The following is a 26,244-nucleotide window of genomic DNA, read 5'->3' on the forward strand; positions in this document are numbered from 1 at the left end:
GAAGAATGTGCCCAAATGAGGTCCTTAGTTGCTTTGCATCTTTTATGCTGTACTTCTGTAGATCAAGTAGTATTGCACTGAAAAAAGGCTGGTTTAAAAACTGAACCTGAAAGAGATCTTGCCATGAGTTTTCTAATTCAACTACATATTCCCAAGCAGAAATAGACATTCACGCAGTAAAAGTGATTGCTCATTAAAGGATGGTCTTTAGTACTTTGCTAACTAGATGTTTTACAGTTAAATGATGGTTCTAACTTTCTAATTTAGGGACTGTTTTCTGCCCTCGTTCCCTATTTAAAGATATATATCAGCACTAGTCCATGATGATAAGATCTATAAAGATCTTGCCTCTCAAAAAAAGCATCAATTAAATTGTCTTGTTTGTTATCCTGAGAAACGTATAAGCAGTAATTATTCTTGGCTTTGTCTTCTGTCAATTTATGATAGTTCCAATTTCCTAAGTGGGTAATTATGCAACCCTTTAATCTTACACTTCCCCCGGGAAAAAGATCTCTCTAGTCTTAAGAAACTGCTCTGTGCATAGAAGACTTCATTTTGGTTGTAATGATAACCTAAAAAAAACCAGCTCATCTCTCAATAGTTCTTCTTCCTTCTCTGACAACAAAGATTCTGTGAATCTGCACCAGTCTGGAGTTCTTGTAGAAATCTAATGTGATACATAGAACTTAATGTGATATTCAGACTTAATGTATCTTAAAATCTGTACTGCCATCCTGTATTTGGATGATAAATTCCATTTGTTCTATCTTGCACTTAAGCTTTCAGATTTCAGCATTCTCCTGACTTTTGATGCTGTCAAAATTGTCACTCACCTACTTGTGAAGATGGAGATTTTGGTTAGCTAAGAGGAAAGGTTCAAGGACAGGGGAAAGGATTGCTTATGTTAAATGATAATGGATGGTGTAAAATTAAGTAGAGGTGAAGAATAAGCTTTGACTGGAAACTGGTACCTATCCAAAGCAATACCATTCTGAAGCAGTCTTTCACGTAGGATATTGGAGAAAAGGAACCAAAGCTGGTTTAAACTAAGATCAGAACTTAGGGATCTCTAAAGGCCTCACTCTGTGGGGGAAAAAATCCTGTGAATAAGCTCAGGTATTGTATGGTTGTCTGCAGTTGGAGGAGGGTGGACTCAGGAAGTAGAAAAGATTAATTTGACCGTTATCTGGGGCTTTAATCTTCACGGCAGGATTTAGCTTTTTGAGGTCCAGTGTCCTCTGCAGTCAGACACTGCCCACAGAAAGACTCCAAACTCTTTCTCCATGTATGAAGTCATAAGGATCCATCCCATCAAATTAAACTATCACTTCAAGATAGTGCACCATCTCTGCTTTCATATTCTTCCATCTGGGCCTCAGGGTGTTTGCTTATGCAAGGAGCTGACTCAGTACAATAGGACAATTTGCTACCTAATTATCTGTAACTAGAATAATTTCCTTTCTAGCTGTAAATCTATGTATGATTTGGTGCTGGTTTATAGCACTATCATTATGATTTACATGTAGGTTTTTTCCACTACTGAGAGTTCTGCTAGCTTTCTCTATTTTTATATCATGTCTTTGATCTGTGACTCACAATACCCTGGATAGTCCCCTAAACAGTCAATTTTAGGGGGAGACGGAGGACTTTTCCTCAGTAGTACCCCCTCTGGCAGCAGTTTAAAAGCTAATACAAACCATATTTACAGATCAGAATTTCAGCACTCACAGCAATAAATGCCTAAGGAGTCAGAACTTAATATTGAACTAAATGTTTCTTTGAAAATATAAGATAAATATAACTTCCTATAAAAGCCATCCCATAAACAGTGAAATAAAAGCCCCAGGCCTGATTTGATTGTGCTGTAATATTAAGTCAAAAATACAGATTATTTTAAGGTGATTGAAATTTGCAGGAAGTGCTTCTGATGTAAATAAATTCAGGGTATGCAGAAGTATGTCCCCTAACATAAATTACCCTAATGTCACTCACAGATTGGGTCTTGAAAACCCTTAGGGGCTTTGACACTCCAATTATAGGGCTGAACCTTGCTACTTTGAAGTTGATTCCAAGACTCTGCTGAGGCAATGTGCAAGCTCCAGCCAATTTCCATTATCGTCAATGATAATAAGGTTGCACACATCTCTTCAGCCTGTTAGAGGGCAAATGCATAAAAATGAGGAAAACAGAACCATGAAAACAGCAAAGGGAGTTTGGAATTAATGTCTTTTTATAAAATTCTTTTTAAACTCAAGTCCCATTGAATTAAGAAACCCAGAGACATTACTTGTGGATTCACATGTGATTCTCCACTCAGCTGAAACCGAATCCTCTGTTTTAATATAAAAATTGCATCTCTGAGTTGAGACAGTTTTTAAATATCCAGATTCTAAATTTGGCAGGTTTAACACTTTTTTCTTACGGTGGCTGCGATACGGTCACTACTGCTCACGCCTTCAGATGCAAGCTGGTCTGCAAGTGACTGCTCAGCAGCCAGCTTAGTATCGTCTCAGTACAGCTCCTATCACACATCAGACATACATCTACCAACACAGAATGTCTTTACTGGTGTCTCAGAATACTGAGAGAGTGGAAAAAGGACTTGCTCACATACAGAAGTTTTTCAGAGCAATTACAGCACACTGGAAAGCATCATCATGATTGGTGTGACCACTTCAGACTTCAGTTTCCAGCATCCCCAGTTTCTGAACTGAGCCACAAACTCTCTTCAACACTAGTACAGTCCATTTGCAAAATAGCCTGTGGCCTCTCATCCAGCCATTTCTGTTGTATATAAAGAAGGATTAAGTGGTTTTCAGTGGGATTTACAGAAGAGCTGTCCATATAATTAGGTCTGCAGAGAATTATGACAAACTTAACAAAGTACTGTAATTGAATTGTGCAAGAATGTTTCCTACTGTTATTTCCAATTTTAAATAAACTCTAGTTTGGGTATCAGTACCACATTCCCTGTTGCCAGATGCTCTGACAACAGGATTTTTCACACATTTGGCTGGTGGCTTTAGGTAAGGTGTGAAAGCAATTTCCCCCAGACCACAGTACATGTCAGTCCGAAACTAGGCAACCTAATGTGTCTTGCTGTAACTGAAATAATAGAGTGGCAGTTTTCCACCTCTTTCTAGGAGACGTACCACTGTGTATTTCATATCAGTGATTCTCCTATTGACCTAACCTGATGGAAAGGTGCCCTCAATATCCCAGTAGGTGTAAAAGCAGAAGCTTCTCCTAATATTCTGTTCTTCTGGTTTCTCTCTCCTCTCCCCCTTACAGATAGAAAAATAAACAAACAATTAAATAAATAAATCTATCTCTGCAGATGAGACAAATGAGCTGATCTTGCATGATACTGTTTCAGCACTCAAGAAAGTGCTGCTTGCAGAAAACCCAGCGATTTAGCTCATTTATTTGTGAATAAGATGTCATTATTACAGTCCAGCCTGCCTCAGCCTGACCTGGATTTTGTGAGGAGTGGTAGGCAGCTTTGCTGCAGAGTTGCTTTTCTCTGAGCTTGAGAAGAGGGGCATCAGCCATGGGGCTCTGCATCCAGCTGCGCTCTCTGCTCCCTCCTGCTTCAGGAGAAGGTGTGTAGTAAACTGCTGTACATCTTTCCATTTCAACTCACACCTGCCAAATCTTTCCAGCAGCCAAGAGAGGGACAGAGTAGTGGTCGTGCCAGCTCCTCACCCCTCCCCACTTGCCTGTTTTAGGGAAGATACAGGCCCCTAATTTGCTGTGCTTTATTCATAAGCAGCTTAGACCCAAGATTTGAGTAGCATTGGGATAGAAAGGGAGCTACTTACTTTCTTGAACAAACAGCTGTTTCTTATCACAGCCACAACTATATCATATATCACAGCCTTAGAGAAGATTTTCTTAATTATATACCCAGCCTGGGAACGTGTCCCATTTAAAATGTTGCCCAGAGAAATTCTCAGTACCAAGGTAATATGTAACCTCATCCACTCACACCAGAAAATGGATTTTTTTACAAAAATCAATGTGTGTGATACCAATGCTTGGTGCAAAGTTTGAGGTCTCTTATATGAGAAGCCAGCTTTCTTGTCAGGGAGGTCTTAGAAAACTAATAGTTTTTTTCATCTGAGAATCCCATCTCAGTACATCTCCACATTACAAAGCTTGAGGTCTAGATCTTTGACATATGCTGAACATACACATCTCAGGGAATCTGCCACCACAAAACCAACAGAGCAGACTCCTGCATTTCTGAAGTGGAAATTCCCTATATGAATTAAACATAAGCTCAAACAGCTAGAAAGAGATTTGTCATTCAGTAAAATATTGGGATGCCACCAGCACGAAATCTGTTGGTTTTAAAAATGAATTAAGCTAAATTGGTTCCTTTTTTCTTCCTCTCTCCCCCTCAGGTAATCTTTCCTATTCAATTCTTTGGCTTTACAATGAGATTATCCTATTTCATTAGGTGTTTATATCTCCCCTGTTGCTATATGAAAACTTCTTGCAACCAGTAAAGAAAATAATATTGACTCCATACAGGAGGTGTTATCAGATAGACTGAATAGACAAAACACACCCACTATAACCTGCCTCAGACCACTGTTCATATCTGTTTCTATTAGCAGACTAATAATAGATCTTACAGAAGTGTGATTTAAGTAAATTCTACAGGATTAAGTAATGAATTTACCTTTTGTTTGCACCTTTAAGTTCTGTTTACACATTCCCATTTCCAATGAGAATTTATTTGGAAAAAGGAAAGGGATAAGTTCCTTTTACTTATTTCTTCAAAAGCCACTATGCAAAGTTAACCACCTCCTGGACTAAACAAGCCTTTGGTGATGAGTCGCATTTTTACCAGCCTTTCTCCTGCATTGATTATCTCTGACCTAATTTGTGTTGGTTCAGACTGAGGTATAAACTAATATCCCATACTGCTGTAAACAGTTCACGCTATTTTATTTGCACATTTGCACAATTTTCAGCTCACGTGCAATATTGAGTCATTTAGAAAGATACACATCTCAAAATGACCATCTCCCATGCTTCTTGTTTTTTTATGTGACTCACCAACAAACACCCATCTTATCCCAGCCAACATCGGATAACGTCCTGGTTTTGCCCACAGAAATGGCATTGCCATCCAGTTGTCTTGGACAGCATACAGAAAACGCTCCCCACTGTTTGTAGAAGAGAACTTTCCACAGTACCTAGAAACTAAGGAGAATTCTGACCATCTGTTCTAGTAGATATAAAATGGTTTCTAGCTGGGATATTTTGCCTTTCTATCACTCCAGAATAAGGAAGCCTGGGGAAATTATTAAAAGGATATTCTATGAGAAGGGGTTCTGTTTCCTGCTCCTTGTATATTTTACTCCCAAGAAGGGCAGTGGATGGCGTCCTTATAAACACGCAAATGATTTTACTTCTAAGTCTTTTTACGTCTTTTCTCCCTTGTGCAGAGTGAAAGAAAGGACAATGCTACAAGGACAATGTTTTCTTTGGTGTAAATACCTATATATGTGGGGGACTCACAGAAGGAGATAGTTTTTTCTTGCTTGCAACACAGTGGTGTTACACCTTCCCAGCATGAAAATAGTTACATTGGATTTACTCTGTTGTGACTAGCCACATAATTTTAAAACAATGAAATTAAGCGCTATGATTTTCTTCACTGTAAGAAATTATTACCAAGGTATTTTATATCCAGACTATTCTACATAAAAGGTAAACACAATAAAATTTCTTAACAATTACTGAGGAAAAACTCACATCAGCAACTATGAAATCACTGCAACAAAATAAAACTAGGCAGATGCTTGAAAAAATGCTTTGTCTGGCTAAGATTCCTGTTGGAAGAGCTCTTGTACATGCTCTTTATTTTTGACAGAGAATTAGCCTGAAGTTTCAGCGCCCTTGCATTATACCTCTGCTAAACAGACACAACTTGGACTACACAAGCTCAGAGTGCTTTCTATGCATTAGGTGTGGTCTGTCCAGTCCTGGACTGCAGTTTTGCACACCCAAACCCTAGCATAGGAGTGCTGTGGTTTGAGTCATAGTTTTGGGGTTTTTTTCTTTGAATGAACACATTTAGGAGATGAGGCAGAGAGCACTGCAGTAAAGAGAGGAGGAATCAAGGAGAGCAGATGATTTAAGCTCAGTCATTCATTCTAGGACCCCGTGTCTGTATATCAAAGACAAGAATTGAATGTTGTAAAAAATGTTGCTGGAGCCAGTATAAGAGCTCTGGCGCCCATCTTGGTCAGAACCCCAGGGTAGTATATGGAAATAATTTCATAAAATGTAGCCAAGCCTTGAAATAAGGCTTAAAATTAATCTCCTCCCCCAATTATCTTCCTACTACCACTGTCACATCTGTATTGAATATTTTGTTCAGTCAATAAATACAGAAATAAAAAGGACCATGCTGGTCACTGCCTCCGGGTACCTCGGTGCTTCTCCAGTACCTTTGTCCTCTCTCTAGTGACCTCCAGTGCCTCAGAGACACAGAAAAAAAAAAATAAAAATCCAGAAATCGAACTGCATTAGCTACCTGTTTCTAGAGGTCTGATTCATGAGAACAGGGGCTTTTTCTAGTATCTCTCTGATTATCTCAAAGCTAGTGCAAAAGAGACAGGAGCTGCTCGTACCTAAGTACCTAACTCTTGGTATCTGTTCTTTAATGTCTTCACACTGGGGGTAGTTGGGGAGGATGCGTATTTTTGCATATTCTTTTCACCTTTTCCCATCATGTTATGAATTGAAAATACAACCTTGTGCACTTGAAACAGCAGTTTGTCCTTCAGAGAAAGGGGAGAATATGCATCTATATGCAGCCTGGTGGGAACGTTTGCACAGTGTATATGATCTGACAGCTGTTCCTATAAGAAAATGGATCCAAAACGAGACACAAAAAATGAGGAAAAATTGTCTTTAAAGGTCTGATCCAAAAAACCTCATTGTCAGTTTTATTCAGTGGCACTAGGTTAGACCTTGATCTGCAAGAAGCTATTTTAGTCTGGCTCAGGAAGACTGCCAGGAGTCAGGAAGGCTCAGGAAGGGGTTTCCGTGCCCAACCCTGCCACAGCCCTGCATGAGATTCAGTGCTATCAGGTGGCTGTAAATAGAAACTAGTACAGTGAGCTACAGGGGTAGGCACCTTCCCCTGAAATCAATGCACATTCCCATCTGGAGCAAGAATGGGTTTAAGCCACACTCCAAGGAAAGCAATTCATACTTCATCAATTCATCTTATGTGGTGGAGAATTAAAAACCAGTATTAAGAAACACACATTACTTGTTCATTTACTTCTGTCATTCTACTCAGCGGTCAAAGGAAACAGCCTGTGGCTTTCCATTTTAGTCCTTACTAGAGCCATATTCTGATCCTGTGATACTAACACAAAGCTTCAATGTTTAAGTTTCAAATACTGTAACAATGCCAGCTACAGCTAATATTCAGGGTTTTAAAGCTTATTTAGTTTGATATTTTTAAAAGACTTTTTGTATCTTCATTAATTTTTTTGTTTCAGCAACAAACTCTTCAGTCTCAAAAAGTCTGGCAAAACTTCTCTAGGAATATATGGTTTTATGGTTTCTCCTATGAGCATCCATTGATAAAGAGCAGCAAATGTTGCGAGTGAAATAATAGTAAAATGGGTACTGACATTTCTAAATTTCACATCTTTACAATACTCTCCTTTGAAATTATCCGATTGCATACCAGAAAGTTTGTTTCTCTCTCTCTCTCCCCTCTCTGTGACATGATTGTCCAATAACACAGTTCTCTAACAGTGCTCTAAACATCTTCCCAGCAGCTGGTAGGTAATTTTAGGCAACCTTAAAACCATTGGATAAATATTACAGACATATGAGTCCAATCTAGTAAAGGCCAAAGTGATACTGGTATGGAGAATTGCTTCAGACAGTAAAGAAATTGGTTCACATAACAGATTCCCACTCCAGCAAGTAATTAAATATTGAGAAGATGCTCCTCAGAAGCCAAGAAAAAAAAAAAAAAGAGTTTCACATTTCATGGGAGAAAAGACTAGTAATTTCCCAGGGGGATGAATGTTGCTGTCCCTAAGGCCACAGGCATACAATGTGTACAGTCCAACAGCAAAGTGGAAGGCCAGGCTGCAGAGAGTCATACTGGGGTCTTGCCTGCCAGCGTCCAGGGCACACAGTGCTTCCAGGGAGCCACAGGCAAAAGCTGTGCCCTTCCTTAAAGATGAAAGTGGCAGAGCCAGTAGAGCCAAAACCAGCTGGTTCTTTCTCAGCGTACACTCAGGTGGAACAGCTCCATCTCTTCAACTCACACAAAGTAATGATGACAGTTGGCAAACAAATGTGTTTTGCACTTGCCTTTCATCTGTGGATGTGGAATCATTCTCTAGCAACCTCTGTTCTCACCAAGTTAATTACTTTTGCATACTTAATTTTGATTCGGTTTTCTTTAAATATGCTAATATTGTCTTCCTCACAGCTGGCATTGGGCTGATGTGAGGCTGAGCTGACTGCCTCCCTGGAGGTCTCAGAGGTGAGGAAACGAAGGCAGTTTGGCAGAGTCTTAATCTCTGTCACCGAGACAAACGGATAGCTGGCTGTCACCTTCTCTTTGTCCAAAAGAAATAAAGAAATTTTGTAACTGCAGGATGTTTCACACCTTACCAAGGCAGAAACAAATGGATCTTGATTTTACTGGCTTTCAAAACCCCACGGCTGTGCCCTTCACTATCACATCCCACGTACTCTGTCTGTGCTACAGAGAAGTATCAGCCTGAAGGAAAATGTCTCTGTTGCAGAGTCTGCCAAACTGCAGTAACTTCAGTCCCCTCCCAGGCACAGTGCCCAGAGGAAGTTGTACGGGAATCCATGGCAGAAGAGGAGAGAAACTACAGATTGATCAGGAGAGCGGGGCACAAATGCATAACTGATTTTCTGTGACTTCCTCTTCTCCTGTGAAACAGGATAGTTTGAGGAACAGCCACTCACCGTAGGGGCTCCAATTAGCTAATGATTCAGGTCCCAGAGACAAGATTGAAATGGCATTGCCCCTGCCAGTGCAAATGGTTCTCCAGGGTGCAACTGCTTGTCACAGCTTGCTGAAGCTCTGCAGCACTGCAGGATGCGCCCTGTGAGAAGTGAGGACAGAGAGACCGAACTCACGGGGCAGCCTGACCCAGATCCCCAGGGAGTCCTCATGAAACTGACACAGCCCCAGATCCCCTCACCAGAGTTTTCTACAGAGAACTGAGGTGGAACAGGGCTCCAGGAGACAAACACACAGAGCCCAGTTTTGCTTTTGTTGAAATCAGAGAGGAAATCTCCATCGATGCCAACGAAGCCAGGACTGTGATTTGTGTTTGTGACTAAGGCTTCTACGCCATTTCCCAGGGAGGTCAGGTAACTGTCTTGCTCATTTGGCTCCAATACCATTATTCTAAACCCTGCGTGGCCTCATGTACTGAAAGGGCATCAGTGGTACAATTGACTGTTGGCTTCTGTTCTGGCTTTGGAGTTGGTTTCTCCAAGAGATGAACAAAACTATTAAACCGCTTTATAATGAGAATCTTTTGTTCCAATTTTATCAGTATATAAAAAACCTAACATGTCTGTACAAAACCTCTTAAATCCCTAATCAATAAAGGTTTGGGTGGGGGAAGGGTTCAGGGCAATAACAAGATCCTTAAACACTGCTGATGTTCTTACAATAACAAATTACACTACTACATTTTGGTAGTGTTTGCAGTCAATTAGGCTTTTGCAATGAGCTGCTTGTCTTGCTGAAAATCATTCATCCTCATTTAGTGGCAAATTCTCTTAAAATTAGTTTCTCAAATATTTTGCCCTTTATGAACTGACAAAATGTTGATAATTAATGTTTCACTGCTGATCCTGAAGGGCAACTAACATAATTATCTAAGGGTGCTCCTGCTGATTTCTCATAGTTTGCCTTCCGAGCATACATTTTTCATCTTTGAATTCTGAATGCATTTAAACTATACCTTTTATGTGGTTAGACAGTAGAAAATGTTTCATGGAAATAAATTAGCATTGTTTACTTATTGAATCTCTGGGACTTTTTTAGTAAGACTGCTATGAAAATGGAACATATTCGGCTACAGACGAAAAGCACTCTGGGATTCAGGATTAGAGAGTGCTGAGTTCCAACCTTTGTTCTGCTCAGTAACTACAAGAAAACTCTATAAACTTCATGCATGTTACACAATACTTTGCAGCACATGCCCAATCCTGAATGTAAGTTTTTAATCCTGTTTCATAACACACCCTTGAGACAGACACACACACATTCTCACAAGTGGTTACTCTGATGAAAACATGCTATGCAACCAAGGGATCAATTATCAAATATAGTCAAAAAAATTACACAGACCGAGTCCATAATCCCACAGACTACTGGCAGCAGGGCTGATGTGTGTAGTTCAAAGCATCCTACTTTCTAGGTCTAATGCATTTTTTCTGTACAATATCTTTATAGGAAACAGGAAAATTCATGAGCAACAGTCCCAAATATGACATTTTAGCCTGGAGCAGCCGACTGTGGGAGAAGGAATTAGAAAAATGAGACAACGCATAGATAGCATAAACTGGACTAGTCTCACTCTGTAAATCATTCTCCTGGCTATTGGTGAAGTATACCAAATCCAAGATACACCCTTCCTTTATGAGTTACAGGTGGTGCAGGAATGACTTGGTGGAGATTATTAAGTGGTAGGTTCTGTATTTAAGAATTATTCTGCAGAAGAAGGATCAGGACGTAGTATGCATAAAAATGGATAAGCAATGAAAATGCAGATAAACTCTGTGTGCAAACTGCTAGCTAAAATCACCAGTGACTTACAGAAACACTAAGCCATGTAGGAGAATTTGAGAGCCATCTGACTGCCAGTGAAGCAGGTGAGTTTTACAACTGCTTTGTAGAAAACGGACTCAATACTTTCTAGAAATCCTTTCTGATTTTCAGTGTGGGAGTACTGTCTTGGTTTCACAGATCACACACCGGCTGTTTTTCCTCTTGAACTACAATATAAATCTGTTAACATTAATAATTATGAACAAGAAAAAATCTAGAACTGCCATCATCCTTTGAATCAGTTATCTTTGTTGATTACAATATTTTGTCAACTATTTTCTAAAAAGGTGTGGGTTTCAGGGGTTCACTATTAGTGGTTTATAGTCACATTTGAATTTCTAAATTTCTTGGTCACTCCAAAATTTTTACACTTTTTTTTTTAATGGAGACATGGAAAGAATATTAATTACATTCTCTACTTGAAGCCTGTCTTCAGAGCTTCATAAGGCCAGCAGACTTGCTGCTTCTATAAAAAGAAATGTAATTGTGTATATCCTTCAGTTAGCTTCTTTCCCACCTATCTTAATAGATAGTCTGAATAAGCCTAATCTGTTTTGTCTGGTTTATTGCCTGTAATAGATACAATTAACAATTTAAGGGAATTTACAGTAACACAAGGGCATCACTGTGAAAGAGCCATGGAAGTTGGGCTATGTAAATTCTGTTTCTGCCTGTGAAATGTCTTTTTTAAATCAGAGTGGAGACATGATGAGACTGGGGGATAGTATCACGAGAACATGACAGGCGGCGTCATAGTGCATTCCTGACTGATGGGAGAGGTTTTACAGTAACGGACAGATTTTATGCAAAGCACTGAAGCGGGTTTGTGGATGTTTGTGCAATATGTGCGGTATTATGGAAGAAGGCCCAAAGGTGTGTGTTTGAATATTTAACTACCAAATGATAGAAACAGGTATAATTGACAGAATCATAGAATGGTTTGGGTTGGAAGGGACCTTAAAGATCATCTAGTTCCAACCCCTCTGCTGCGGGCAGGGACACCCTCCACTAGACCACGTTGCCCAAGGCACCATCCAGCCTGGTCTTAAACACTGCCAGGGATGGGGCATCCACAACCTCTCTGGGCAACCTGTGCCAGTGCCTCACCACTCTAACAGTAAAGAATTTATTTCTAACATCTAATCTAAATCAACCCTCCTTCAGCTTAAACCCATTCCCCCTTGTCCTGTCACTACACTCCCTGACAAACAGTCCCTCACCATCTTTCCTGTAGGCCCCTTCAGGTACTGGTAAGCCACAATTAGATCTCCCCAGAGCTGCCTTTTCTCCAGGCTGAACAACCCCAACTCTCTCAGCCTGTCCTCATAACAGAGGTGCTCCAGCCCTCTGATCAGCTTTGTGGCCCTCCTCTGGACTCGCTCCAACAGCTCCATGTCTCTCCTGTACTGGGGCCCCCAGAGCTGGACGCAGTACTCCAGGTGGGGTCTCACAAGAGCGGAGCAGAGGGGCAGGATCACCTCCCTCGACCTGCTGGTCACACCTCTTTTGATGCAGCCCAGGACATGGTTGGCTTTCTGGGCTGTAAGCGCACGCTGCCGGCTCATGTTGAGCTTCTCATCAATCAATACCCCCAAGTCCTTCTCCTCGGGGCTGCTTTCAATCCATTCCTCGCCCAGCCTACAGTCGTGCTTGGGATTGCGCCGACCCACGTGCAGGACCTTCCACTTGGCCTTGTTGAACTTCATGCAGTTTGCACGGGCCCACCTCTCCACCCTGTCAAGGTCCCTCTGGATGGCATCCCTTCCCTCCAGCGTGTCGACCACACCACACAGCTTGGTGTCGTCGGCAAACTTGCTGAGGGTGCACTCGATCCCACTGTCCATGTTGCTGACAAAGATGTTGAACAGTGCCGGTCCCAGTACCAGCCCCTGAGGAAAAATGTTCCCTCTCTTCCAGTCGGCGGGAACTTTGCCAGACTGCCAGGACTTCTCAACTATGATGGAGAGTGGCCTGACCACTTCATCTGCCAGTTCCCTCAAGACCCACGGATGTAACTCATCAGGTCCCATGGACTTGTGCACCTTCAGGTTCCTTAGATATTCTCGAACCTGATCTTGATGCAGGTTTGGATTTAACTGTGAGCAGTGCAGAATAAACTTCAGTCCCTTGCCAGTCCCAACTCATGAGTCTCCCTCATGCTGAGAAGTGAATTCCCAGCATTGCTCTGTAGTTTGACTTGGGAGCCCTGAGCACCGTTGCAACTTTCTAACCACGTTTCCTTCCCCATCTCCTGAGACAACACAAGTCACTTTTCATTCTCATGAAGCACAGGAGAAAGAAGAATGAAGACGTTCAGCTGTACCCCCCAGCACATACCAGGGCTGCGTCCACCTCTGTTAGAGTCCAAATAAATATGCTTTTCTACAGTCACTTGGGACCAATTCAGCATGAATACACAGGACAGCACTGATGTCTCACAGGAATCTACATACTATCCAGTCTGTCTGTAGCAGATATATGTAGAGCTATTAAGTCTCTGAATTTTATAAAGCTGACATAAAAATTCAAGAACAAATTGGCATTTAGCTACTTTTTGACTAATACCTACAGGCATATGATTAACACAAATCCATCCTAACTACTCTTTGGTGACCAGAATGACAGATGGATATCTGTCATAGGACACTAGCTGTGCAGGCTTTGCTGTGCAAGACAAATGTGTTTCTCTTTTGCTACTTGATTGCTTGTTTAATATTGCAACAGACATTTTTCAAATTATTATAAAATGTTATTAAGCAACATGATCCTGTTCTAAGATGCACCCATTCTGTTCTGTTAATGAAATCAGGCCTTAAAGGTGACACAAGCAGTTCCCAGTAGATTAGATAAAGCGAGTGCCCGTAACCAGGGTATAAATGCCTTTTCTTCATTCTTTGTTCACCAAAGACAAAAGCCAACCTGGCTACAGGACCCCTATCTTTGTTATTGCAATCTATGGTGGTTTTCTTTTTAGCTTTTCAAGCTTCTGCAAGCTGAAAGACCATCTCTGTCCATAATAGCACTTCAAAAACAAACTGGTCTTGAACCAAAAATGTTCCAGACAGACATAAGCCATCCACTTCCCATGCTGACAAAAAATGCAAATACAAAATATTAAATATTTTCAGTGTTGGAACCACTCTCAGTGCTTAGCAGTGGAGCATATAAACACATACAAGAATCTCTTTCTGGCTAACAGACAATGCAAGCTTAGAAAGGTTTTCAAGGTAAACTAACTGCATATGGTGAAATAAGCTTTCACATGTGTCAGCCCAGGATCTGTGCGAACCTGTGAAGAGTACTGTCTTTCTGCTGTTGGAACAAATCGGAGCAACCTCAGAACTAGATAAAATGCCCCCCCGGTGCTGTTCTGGAGTGCACTGCCACCTCACAGTACCTAGCCTGGACATAATCTGTGATACAACATCCACAGCACAAAGGGAGAGCGAGTAAAGCTAGCTATGAGGGCTTCATGCTGCTCCTGAGTCTCACGTTGGGAATCTCCAGCTTCCTCTTCAGTGCTGGCCTGTAATAGGGCCCTCTTCCCCTAATCTCCACTTCATCTTCAAAACCAGTTGAAAAGGTGGACCTCTGTACTACAGCAGTGTGGCACCTTACCTCCGATGCTGAGTTACCATTCTAATGAAAACAATAAGCAAAATTCATGGTGTGCTAAGTTGCATCAAAACCTATCCTTTACAGTTTTCTGACAATTCTGCCTCCTTATACTGACTGAAGCTGAGGCATTCACTGTGAATTTTTAATTTAGTTCCAGACCTCATACAAACGGAAAGATGAAGGAAAAGATCAGCAGAACTGTATCTTGAGAAGTGCAATGTTCAAAAGGATGGTGAAGAACTGCTTTGTTTCTTTGTGGCTATTTCCCCAGCATGGCATGCAGCTATTTAATCAGGGCGTTATGAGTCCCTGCCGACAGCAAGACAAGATGATTCTAAATGAAGCTGTGCACTTGGTAATGAGGACTGACCAAAACGCTTGAGTGCTGTGCTTCAGAGCAGGCTCCCCAAGACTATAAAGATCATTTACTGAGAAGGCTGTAACCACATTATTATTATACAAGCCTGACAATTTATAAGCCTATGTTTTACATGCATGCACTAGAAAATGCATGACTTGCTCTGTATATGGTAAACTGTCATTTTTAATGTTCTCTACTCCTTGGAAACTCCCTTCTGTATGTGAAGAGAAAGGCTTCAGTGTCTTGTTAAAGGGACACCTTTAAACAACCTGCTTCATATTTTGCCTGCAAAACCACTGGAGATTATTACAGCCTCAGGCTGTAGGGCACTGGAGCCTCAGCTGCTGTGAACCAGCATAACTCCATTGATAATCTGGCCAAAAGAGGCCACTGCAGAATAGAAATGTGCATGATGTTACATTTCATTGCTGTGAAGTAACTCCTCTTTGGTTATAACCAATAACCAGCAATGCCTTCTGTACCACAGATAGAGAAGTGAGCACAGGGAGACTACTGTCATCATGCCATGCAATTCAGGACCTATGGTCTAAGGGAGCATTAAAGTAAATAGTAAGATCTATTTATTTTTAATCAATGTAAAAGTGTCACCAGATGTCAGTGTTAGTATTAAGAGAGGAAAGATATGCAGGGATCATGTAAAACAGCTATCATGAACAGCATTTTCTACAGTATTTTAAGAAAGTTGAAGCCTAAGAGCAACCAGATCAATTATTCAAACAGCAAAGTCTTAGTATAATAACTGTCTACTTTTCAAAGAACAGACCATGGCCTCTAGATTACTTCCTCTTCTATATCTGAATTGTTATACACAGAGCAACATTCTTATTAAACTGAATCTAGTGTGTAGCAGGGCAGCTCAGGAACAGAGCCAGGGTACAGACACTTGGCCACTTGGTTCTAGTCCTGCCACAGCCCAGTCTGGTGCCTAGTCAAGCTGTGATTTGGGTGGAAGCTCAATGCTGAGCACATATTTTTGAGCAGAGCAGGTCTCCCACTCAGCTGCCATGTTTCCCTGTTCCAAACAGATAATCTTTTGTCCAAAGCTTGCAAGCCATAACACTTCTGTCACCTCAAGCTACCAGTTACTATCATTAGTACAAGTGCTGCAGTGCACTCAGCTCCTGAGCTCTGGAACAAACCCAAACATATTTATGAGAACAAGAGAAGCACATGTCTGTATCACGCCAGAGAACCTGCAAAACTGTTGCATGTGTCTGAGTCAACCACCTCAATCAACAGTGTTCAATTCCATTTTAGAAAGTGTGGAGTTACTCAGTCCTGAACCTATGCCAGGCACTGCAACAAAACCAACACTCCAACTGAAGCATCGGAGTGGGAGAGTTACACCCCTGCCATCAGCATATGGTAGACAATAACATATGCATGAGAAACTAAAGCCAGAGGTGAAGTAAGATTCCAGAACATAGCAGTGTCTGAAAAGTCTAAACATAGCAAAAGCGCTGGCTAAAATCTGCTACCAGGATGCTGCAAAGCCATGGGATGTTACACAGCATCCAGGTGAGACTTCATGATGCCCAGCAAAAGCTGGATGGTGAATCAAGAACATCAAGGGGCAGCAAGATGAAGGTGTTACAACAGATACACACAAAGCTTTTTTCCTGTGGCCTAATCAAGCACTTGATGAAACCTAGAAAACATTTTTCTTTATACTAGTACAGAGCTTTTTGTGAGCCTTTTCAAGATTTCTTGCCTCAGCGATTACCTGCAAAATTAGAAGGGGTTTACAGGCTGATTAGGTGGTAAAGAAGATAGTTCTGCCAAAAGAATACTAACTGATATCTTAGGGAAGACAAAGTCCCATGGATAACTTGAGTTAGCAACTACTTATCTTTTTAACTACGCTTTCCATCGGCACTTTGGAAAGGTTATGTCAATTGTTGCTCCCTGGAAAGCTACGATTTCACGAAAGCTCTTCCACCGCAGAGCATTTGTTGAGCTCACAAATAGTGCACTTCAGTGGTTGCACTGTAAGTGCTGTATTCCTGTACCCTCTGCCTGAGATAACAGGAGGCAATAACGTGGTTGTCATCTGTGCCTTTCAAAGGTGAAGCACATCAAGGGCTACCAATATTTATGAAAAGCCATACATTAAATCCCGCCTAATAAAAGCGAGGGAGAGCTAACGTCCCAGGCATCCTTCCTCCGCCACCCTCTCATCGCTTCACTTCGCGGAGCGAGCGAGCAACCCGTTTCGAAGGGAACACCGAAGCGGCTGGAGCTGCACCGGCACGGCTCCAGCCCTTCGCTGCCCCGTCCCTCCGCAGCGAACAGCCGCTGGTATCCCACGCAGCCCCCTCGGGAAGCACCACCCTCAGAGGGCAAAATGGGCACACAAACCCTCCTTCCCGAGAAGTCCACAGCGGCTTCCCCCGGCTAAGAGGAGCCCCGCCGGGCGCCCGTCGCCGGCCGCAGGGCCGGGAGGACCGGACCGCTCCGCCGCGCCGCTCGGGGCTGCCTCGGCCGGACGGACCCACGCCCGCGCCCCCCACTCACTTCTCCCCAGCGCCTCCGCCTTCCACTCCGTCTCCTCCACTGCCCCGTAGCGCCTCATGGGTCTCTCGGCCTCCGCGCTGGCCGAGATGGACCTCCTCAGCTCCATGGCCGGGCCGGGCGGCGCGGGGCTCCGCGACTCACTCCATGCCAGCGGGGCTGCGGCCCGACTGCCGCGGAGACGGCGCGGAGCTCACCGCTCCTCTGCGCGGAGCGGGGGCCCGCGGGCGGGGGGGGGGGGAGGCAGGGGCGCTGCGCACATGCTCAGTGCGGAGCCGGGGCGGGGGGAGGCAGGGGAACAATGCGAGCCGTAACCCGCTGCGGGGGGCCGGCCCCCGGCGCAGGCTGCACACACGCCCCGCCTGCGGGCCCTCCCGGGCGGGTCGGTTCCCTCCCTCCCGCTGCGATGGGCAGGCTGACCTCCACAGGGATGCTGCTGCCGTGCAGCTCAGAGCCCCTGGATAGCTGGTTTTGTCTCTGCCCATCCCTGCGCCTGCCGTGTGCGCTCCATTGCATAGCCGAAGCGGCTCGGGCAAGCGAGAGTCAGTAAATATGCTCACTGCCAGGGCACGGGAGGGCTGTCCTTGCGGCCGGTGCAGCGCTGAGCACATCTTCTGGCCTGAGCAGCTGGGGAATAATGGCAAAATCCACAGCCACTCGTGGCTTTTGCGGTCCAACACATCTCAGGTTGCTGTGCGTGCAGCCTTTGGCTTTCCTGAAAGCCCTGCACTGAATGGCATAACGCTCATTCCAGCATCATGTTAGCAAAAGCCAGAGGACAGCACCCAAACAAGTGACGGGATTTTGTGTTTCTCAGAACCATATGTATTTTTCATAAGCACGCAGCTTTGCTGCTTATGCAGCCTGCTGGGAATAGAAAAGAAGGAAATGACTATGCAGGAAGCACAAGTGTGGTGATAATGATTGTTGTTATTATTAATCTTTTCTTATATTGTAGGGGAGGTTATATGGATAAAATCCCTGAACAGCATTTTACAGTTGGAGAGTACCTTTCCTAGTGAAATTCCATTGAACTTTACTGTGTGTGCTATCTTTTCTGACATAAAGACATGGAAGCAGGAGCTGGGAAGGTTGTCCAATGCCCCACAGCAAATCAGGGGTTTAGCACTCTTTGCCCAATTTGTGAAGAGTCACGGGGTATTGGTAATGCTGAACATGTGTTGGGTGCGTGAAAGCTTGTTTGTCACCTACCTTTGCCTACAAACTTTGCCTTGCCCTTCAAGCATCAGCACTTCAGAAGTACTGCCTCTATATTCAATGATGTACTTACTAATTGGACTGACGCACATTGCTGCTGACAATGAACAATTTTGTTTAGGGGGTGCTTCACATAGTGGAGGAGAGAAAACCTCCACATCAGTTTTAAAATTGTAACACTGAAAATCTCTGCTATAATTTCTCCACTTTTTCTGAGAACTGGACTTAGCTAACAAATTAAAATGAGTTGGACAATGTTTTAGAGGGTCTTGAGGGCACTCTGATTTTTCTCTGTCAGCTGTGCTCCTCAGGGATATGCCATGATTTTAGCACCAGACATGATTTTGGAAGAGCTCTTGTTGATTGTGCCATGCTCCATCCTCGCTGGTTTTGGCCTTTAGAGATGAAGCCCAAACAGAGCTGTGACTCAAGCAGAAAAGCTGGTGGCAGCACTCTGCACAGCTGATTTTGGGTGACAGTGCAGCTGCCTGCTGGGGTGGGCTGGACTGACTCACTTGGAGAAGTGAGGAACACAAGTGTGGGAGGAAGATGAGAGCCCATCTGGGATCTGGATGAGAGTTGGACTAAGGGAAACAGGCTGATTAGGGAGAAGGGCCAATTTTTGATGGATCCAAGGACTATTTAACTTCAGTCCATCCCTTCAAGTTTTTTAGATAATTACAATCCAAGTGCAGTGTTTAGGAGGTGGAGGAATGATCCTAGAAATGGTTGAATATTTAAAGCTCTGTGTTTGTTAGTATGGGAGAAAAACACCTACTAGCTAGAAACTTGGATGCACAGAGTTTACTTGAGTAAACCAAAGAATGTATGAGGTGATTTATTGTAACTGGGAAGTTTTCACCTGCGCATTTTGAAAAAGTCACAAAATCCAGTAAGGGCCCAGTCCTGCAGACTGTTAAACATCAGACCAGATATGTGGAAGCAGTCCCAAGTTCATTTGCACAGAAGTTTTTGCAAGACCGAGGCCTAACTATGTACCGATTATTTTGCTAAAATTCTAAGATTAGCATTTTTGCTTTTGTGACTTTGGAGCATTTTCACTGCTGCATTTGCAAGTGGAATTAAATTTCTCCCCTACTGATGATGCCCTTTAGTGCACCTCAGCAATACGTATGCACTCCTTCACTCACAAAGGTTGGTTTTCTTCTGCTGAAAGCACTGCTAAGGAAGAAAACATACAAATTCAGGTCTCTTCTCACTGCTCATAAGATAATGCCTGGTAGAAAACCAGAGGTGCAGTTTGCTCTTGCGGTCATTTCCCTGACTGCTTTACTTCCCTTCCCATTTCTGAATTACATCGTGCCATCAGGAGCTATAGCTGGTCAGCGGCAGTTGGCAAATCCACTCTCCTGTCTATTGCTCTTTGGCCTCCACTAGGCATCACTGATGTCCCATGGAAGACATGACACTATATATAACAACGGGCATGCTTTGCTCCGGGAGAATCCCTGATGGCAGACTGGCTTGTAAATCAGCTGGGGAATCCATCTGAGCTTTCAGGGAGCTTCTCAAGCATCTTAGATTTTTCAACTTCAAGTTCTCAGAGCTCTCTTGCCTTTATGGGCACATCTAGTATATCAAAAGGTTTTTCTAAAGCTGCTTTCTGGGTCTGGGGTGGGCTGCAGCAAAGGTATAGGTCAGAGTTGTTGTTCTTTGTCAGACAGTACTGTCATTCTAACAAAAAAACCCAAAAAAGTGTTAAAATTCTGCCCAGGTTTTTCATTGATTTATCATTATAATAAAGACCTGCAACTTAGCTGATGAAACAAAATGAAATTAAATGGATTACGCACAGCTATTCTATGTTGTATGCATAAATACCCAAATCCATATCTAGACGGGTCAGAAGGGGCATTGTACTCATGTAAGTCGACTGCTTGCATAACACAGGTTGTGGGACTCCCACGAATCTGTCCTATAATGTTTTTTTAAACACTAAGTCTTGTTTCAGAACATTTCTGTGTTGGAGGAGTTACTGTAATTCCTTAATATTTGATATCATGGTTAATCTTATTTCCTGTGAAAATACCTCCTCTTGAATCTTCATCCCTCAACTCTTACGGTTCTCTGTAGTTCCAGGTCCTTGGAATTTCTAGGTTACTCTTGGTACCCTGAGCAACCTCTGACCCTGCATCCCACAAGCTGTTTCAGCGATGCGTTAGGAGCCTGGGGGGGGTGTCAGCCTCCACACATTCACACTACCGTGCTACAGCCTCTCTGCTGCCTCCAGATCTCACTTGCCAGGCATATGCATGGCACAAAAATGTCCTGGCGCGGGTGAAGGAGCATTAAAGGCAAATGCCTGTCTGTTGGCAAACCTGACAGCCAAATGGAATTTAGAGGGCACACACTTAGCTTCACGGTGCTTCCTCCCCTGCAGGATCCTATGCAGCAGAGTTGCTGTGGGATGAAGACAGAGGGCCACAGTTATGCTAAAGAACCTACCTGAGCCCTTAACACAATAGGATTATTGTAGGGCACCATTCACATAAAATAATCCTGCAATAATGGCTTTTATTTGTGCTTGAAATTCAGCCAACTCATGGCTTTTTCAAGGACCCAACTCTGTCCTATGGCATGAGTAGAAATCAGTGTCATACCCCAGTGCAGGGGTTGTCTGGGGCTGCTGCAGCCAGAATCCCCGCTACTTACTGGTGTGACACATGGCCAAGGTGAGCACTGCGGGGAAACGTCCTAAGCTTCACGCAGCACAGTGCTTATCGATGAATGAGGATCAGTGCCACGCTTGTTATGACCAGTCTGTATAGACAGCTTTATATAGTGGGGGAAAATGGCTCTAATATGTTAGTGTCCCTAGCCTGTGTCATAACACAGCATGAGCTTGTCAGAGTAAGTGAGATTTTATTGTAGCATGAATTCAAGTTATCACAGAAAACCAGGACTGTGTCGTTCTAAGTATATTTCTTCCACATTTATGTTAGCGCTCTCCCTAAAAGACCTGTATTAGGCCACAGTAAATCTCATTTGCTTTTCAAAGAGTCATAATTAAATATGATCTAATTAAACAAAGGGGAATAGGATAGCTAAAAATTACAGGAAGATCCTTGATATAGAAGATACTTTCTTGCTGTAAGCTTCCACCTTCAATTTCACACTAGCATGAAAGAGTTCTCCGAAGCCTGGGCTCTGCCATTCTGCACTTGAGAGAGGATCTGCTGTAGTACAACCTGTGCAGAAGGAGGGCCTGGATTCCTAAGCCAAGGCATGTCCTTATTATATTGGTCCCTTTTTTATGAATCCTAGCTCATGTTTAGTTAGTGCCTTTTTAATACTTACTTCTTTCTTTAGAAATACAGCCTTTCCATAGATGAATGATTCATTTAAAAATATTTTTTAGGCTAAAGTAACCTCATAAATAATTCGCAATAGTTGCAGTAAAGTAACTAGGGTGTTGGTCCTTTTCCACAGCTACCCTACATCTCTGTCAGGATAGAAATGTGCATCTCTAGCTTAAAAGCAGTATGTACTGCAGGTAAGCAAGGCGTTCTAATGCGCTTGTTAAAAGGCAAATGAGGCGCCTCAAATTTAATGTCATGATTCTGAGGGATGACAGGGATCCAAATGTTTGAGTGTTCATAAGTATTTCTACTTGAACACCTATTAAATGTCATCTTATTCTGATTTTTTTTATTTTTTATTAATGTTTCTATGTGAAATATTGTATGAATGTAGTGCTGGTTTCTGTGTGTCATTAACTGTTTCATCAAACATGCACCCAGAAAACAATTGACTATAGATTCAACTTACTGTTTCCCCAAAGCTGAATTTCTAGTAGAGCTATGGAAGCAAAAGATGAGCATTTAATGGCATATTTTAGTGAACGGTGTGCCACTAATTGTGTGTTAGATATGACATGCTTCACAGTGTCTGGGTTAAACTATGCTGAAGTACTTTGTGTCCTAGAAACTGTTTTTCTAGGGAAATTTTCTATTTTTATAAAACTCTGCATATTGCTGCTTATGATTTGACTTGTGTGCAATAAATGTTTACTGGCAGCACAGGGGCTACAGCATCTGACTACCTATCTCTCATCCAGATTTGAAGATCTATCCTGTGAAGCTGGGTCTGATCTAGCAAATACTTAGGTAACTCTAAAAAGGAGGACTTAACTGCTTTTCTATCTCAAATCAAGACATTGCCTTGCAGGCCTGAGCTCCTAAAACACAGTCTAGGCTGGACATAGCTTGTTAAACATTTGGCCAGTTTAAAATACGGTTTGGGTGAAACTGAACTGAAAAATCAATGGCCTGCGCTCAGCTATGCCAAGTTTGTAAGTGTCTGTGCTTGACAGTTAGGTCTCTACCTGTACTGAGCCTATTCGCAAACGTTCCTGGGAGGTAACAGAGACTACTAAAGCTGGCATGGTACTTTCCACTTACTTAGATTTATCTCGGCTATTTTCAGCACAGAAGGTCAGAAAACACAGCACAAATTCAGGAGATGCAGTAGCAGGAGAGACAAGGTATGTATGGTACAAAGAATGGAAACAATCTGCACAGACCAATGGCTGTAGTTGTGACCGTAACACAGATTTCAGAAACATACTTCTCTAAACTCTTTTCCTCCCGTTTTATTTTTGTCTTAGTAAACTCTACATTTGTTCTCCTTTTAAGGTACAAATTTTGCAGAAAAAGCTGTTGCAGCACCTGTCAGATATGTTAATAATACCACGGGTAGTGAAGTCATCCATGTAAGAGTCTTATTTTTGGCATTTGGAGCCAGCTCCAGTGCTATGACTGGACTGACTGTTGTGCAGGTGAGTCACTATTGTGCAGGTGGCTTTTGTATCGGTGACGGGTGGCCGTAGCTACATAGCAAAACAGATGTCTGAGTTCAGCAAATTTAGATGTTGAGATAAATTAGTCTGGGCCATTTTAGGAGACTTGCAAGCCCAGCGAACAGTAAGTACTATTTCAGTGTGTATGTAGGCATGTCCATTTTAAAGTAGTAAACATACTGCATAAAATTGGCAAACACAGCAGCACGCATCCCTGAGCACAGCTCTCAGGGCCCGAGCCCTTCCTCACTTCACTTAGTCCCAAACGTAAAGGTGACTTTCTGTAAGCCTCCATTTTACCTACACAAGTGTGAATCTTACACAGCTCAAAACTACTCACACGCTGTGAGGCACACAAAAAGACTGTCTCAGCGTCTTGCTGATCCACGTTCCTATGCAGTGTAGGTGCTCCGCTACCCTTGCATCCTAGCAGGCATGCCCGTCACTTCCATGGAGCACTTTGCTACCTCTGTCACTGGGACTGGACGCCATAGTGCCACAGCCCTGAATTCTGCAAGGGTATCTTCACGACTTGAATTTCTCTCCAAGTTTGGCCTTCAGTGACAGGGAACCTGTATTACATCGTTTTTTTCAACTTCTGCCCCAAAACAGTAAGCAAAACACTATATAGGTAATTGCCGTGTCATATCAGGTGTAATTACTACGAACAGATAATAATTCATTACTATTTGAAGACCATTCTAAGCTAGATGTTGAACTAATGCAAAATCCTTCAGTGTCACTGATGTATCACAGCAAATCATCAGCTAACAGTTTCGTTACGTTTTGGATGTAAAAGTATGTGATGTGTGAAATGGAAGTAGCTGAGCACCCTTAGGAGATAAGTAAAGGTGGTTTTAACTTCATAGATTTAAGCAATGGTAGGATAAGAATACAACAGGGAACCAGGTTTTGAGAGGTAGATTTCTCCAGGCCAGCACAGAACAAGAGAAAGGAAAAGACTAGAGGGGGGAGAACAACTCATCAAAACCTTGTATTTTCTTTTCTAAGTATTTGTGCAATGAGAGGAAGGCTGCTTTCCTGGCAAATCCAAGTAATAGTGTGAGGGTTTATTCTTACATACGCACATATTAAGTGCACATCTTACAGCAAGGTACTTTTATACTAACTCCAGGCAGGAATGTTGTAACTTAATTTACCCTGCTGCCAAATGATACCCTATAAAAGGACACACAATTCAGAATGAAGCTGTCACTTCCTCCACAGATAAAGGATCTCATGTGGTGTAGGACTTTGTGTGCATGGTTTGTGAGTCCATATGGGCCAGACACTGTATTTATCACAGCCATCTGAGTGCTCATGCATTTTACTTCTGTTGTAACTGGATAAAGTACAGTAACAGAACTGGGAACAGCATATTCCCACTCTCCTTATATCTCTAGTGACTGAACTACCTACTAGGCTATATATTCATGCTCCCTCTTGGTCTGTCCTTGATTCGATCAGTCTTGACAGCGTAAAATGAAGAAGAGTGACTGCATCTAGATCCCATATTTACAGTCTTCTCCTCGCAGAGGGGAGCATTTGCATAGGTGTCCCATGTTCCATCACTTATAAAATCCACGAGTGCATGCACAGCCAAGACTCTGACCTGCTGTCCTTTTTCCCCATGTTTTATAGCCCCACTTCACAACTGGCTTTCCAGTTTGCTGAACGTAGCAAACAGAAAGGCCTCTTCTTTGGTTTCTGAAGTTCTCTCATGTACCTGCTGCTACAGCAGAACTATCCTTCACAGCGTCTTTTCCAAACGTACTCCACACCTCCTTAGCCTTTTCTGGTGCTGAGACTTCTCTCAGCACAAAAACCTGTAATTGTTACCAGCGTTGCATAGAGGGGAATGATGCATGTTACTATACTCTTTTGCAATGAAGTCTGTTTTTCTATCTGGATATATGGTGCAAGCCTTTCGGGTACTGCAACATTAAATGAATAAACTGCAAAAAATGGAAGGCAGTGTTTGTTAGGGCGGACGATGTTGAAGAGTACACATAATTTGCATTCTTTGTTCTTGTTTAAAATAATGGATGACAGTAACCTTGATCATTGTGGACTGACAATTGAATGTGAATTATCAGTGCAACTTTGAAATTAAGGGAGCACAAGCAGTCTTTGGCTGCTTAAACACAGGAATATTAAGCAGAAGTAGAAAAAATATTACCTATGTGAAGCATATGTGAAACGGTCAACGGGATTAATCTTTACAGCATTACTGTCTACATTTCAAATTAGAGGTTGCACAGCAAAAAAGGGTTCACAAAAGAGCTTGAAGAATCATTTAGCGAGGGGTTAACACAGCTAAACCTCCTGCAGTTTATCCAAGGAATAAACAAAAACTTTAACAGTCTACCACTAAATGCATACAGAAGGCTTTGCCTGCTGTACCAACTCTTCAAGTCTTGTCAGAAAGGGAATAACAATCTCTTATCAGAACGCTAAGGCTAGATTGATTTAGATAGGTGATAGAATTCATAAAAATACATAGTTTCTTAAAATCCTCCGTTATTTGATGTCTTTGGATGCATTTCTAAAAGATGCCGTGAGACTCAACATCACTGGTTTGATTTAGGAAACACTCTTTGCTTTGCAGTATGCAAGGATTCACACTGGATGATCTTTTTTGTCCCTGTTGGCCATGAAGTCTACAAAACAGAATTTTTCAACTTGAAACCTTTCCATAAAGCTTCCTCCTCATTCTAAATATACAAGAAGTTACAGCAGGGAATGGAGGTGGTGGCTGTCTTCCAGTTGTGGAATACATTACTCCCTTCAGTCTCAACTCTTCTGAACAGTTTCCTTCCC

General features: G+C 42.5%; 1 protein-coding gene across 1 annotated transcript in view; it reads right to left on the reverse strand.

The window, feature by feature from the left end:
* Nucleotides 1-17,723, reverse strand: part of BMERB1 (bMERB domain containing 1) — a 56,095-nt gene extending 38,372 nt beyond the window's left edge. Inside the window, exon 1 of the mRNA XM_075767449.1 lies at nt 17,391-17,723. Coding sequence (XP_075623564.1) covers nt 17,391-17,496 — 106 coding nt within the window. The 5' untranslated portion in view covers nt 17,497-17,723. The remainder of the gene's footprint in view (nt 1-17,390) is intronic.
* Between the last annotated feature and the right edge of the window lie 8,521 nt (nt 17,724-26,244).

Source organism: Balearica regulorum, chromosome 15, assembly GCF_011004875.1.
Source record: "Balearica regulorum gibbericeps isolate bBalReg1 chromosome 15, bBalReg1.pri, whole genome shotgun sequence".
Taxonomy (NCBI): domain Eukaryota; kingdom Metazoa; phylum Chordata; class Aves; order Gruiformes; family Gruidae; genus Balearica; species Balearica regulorum.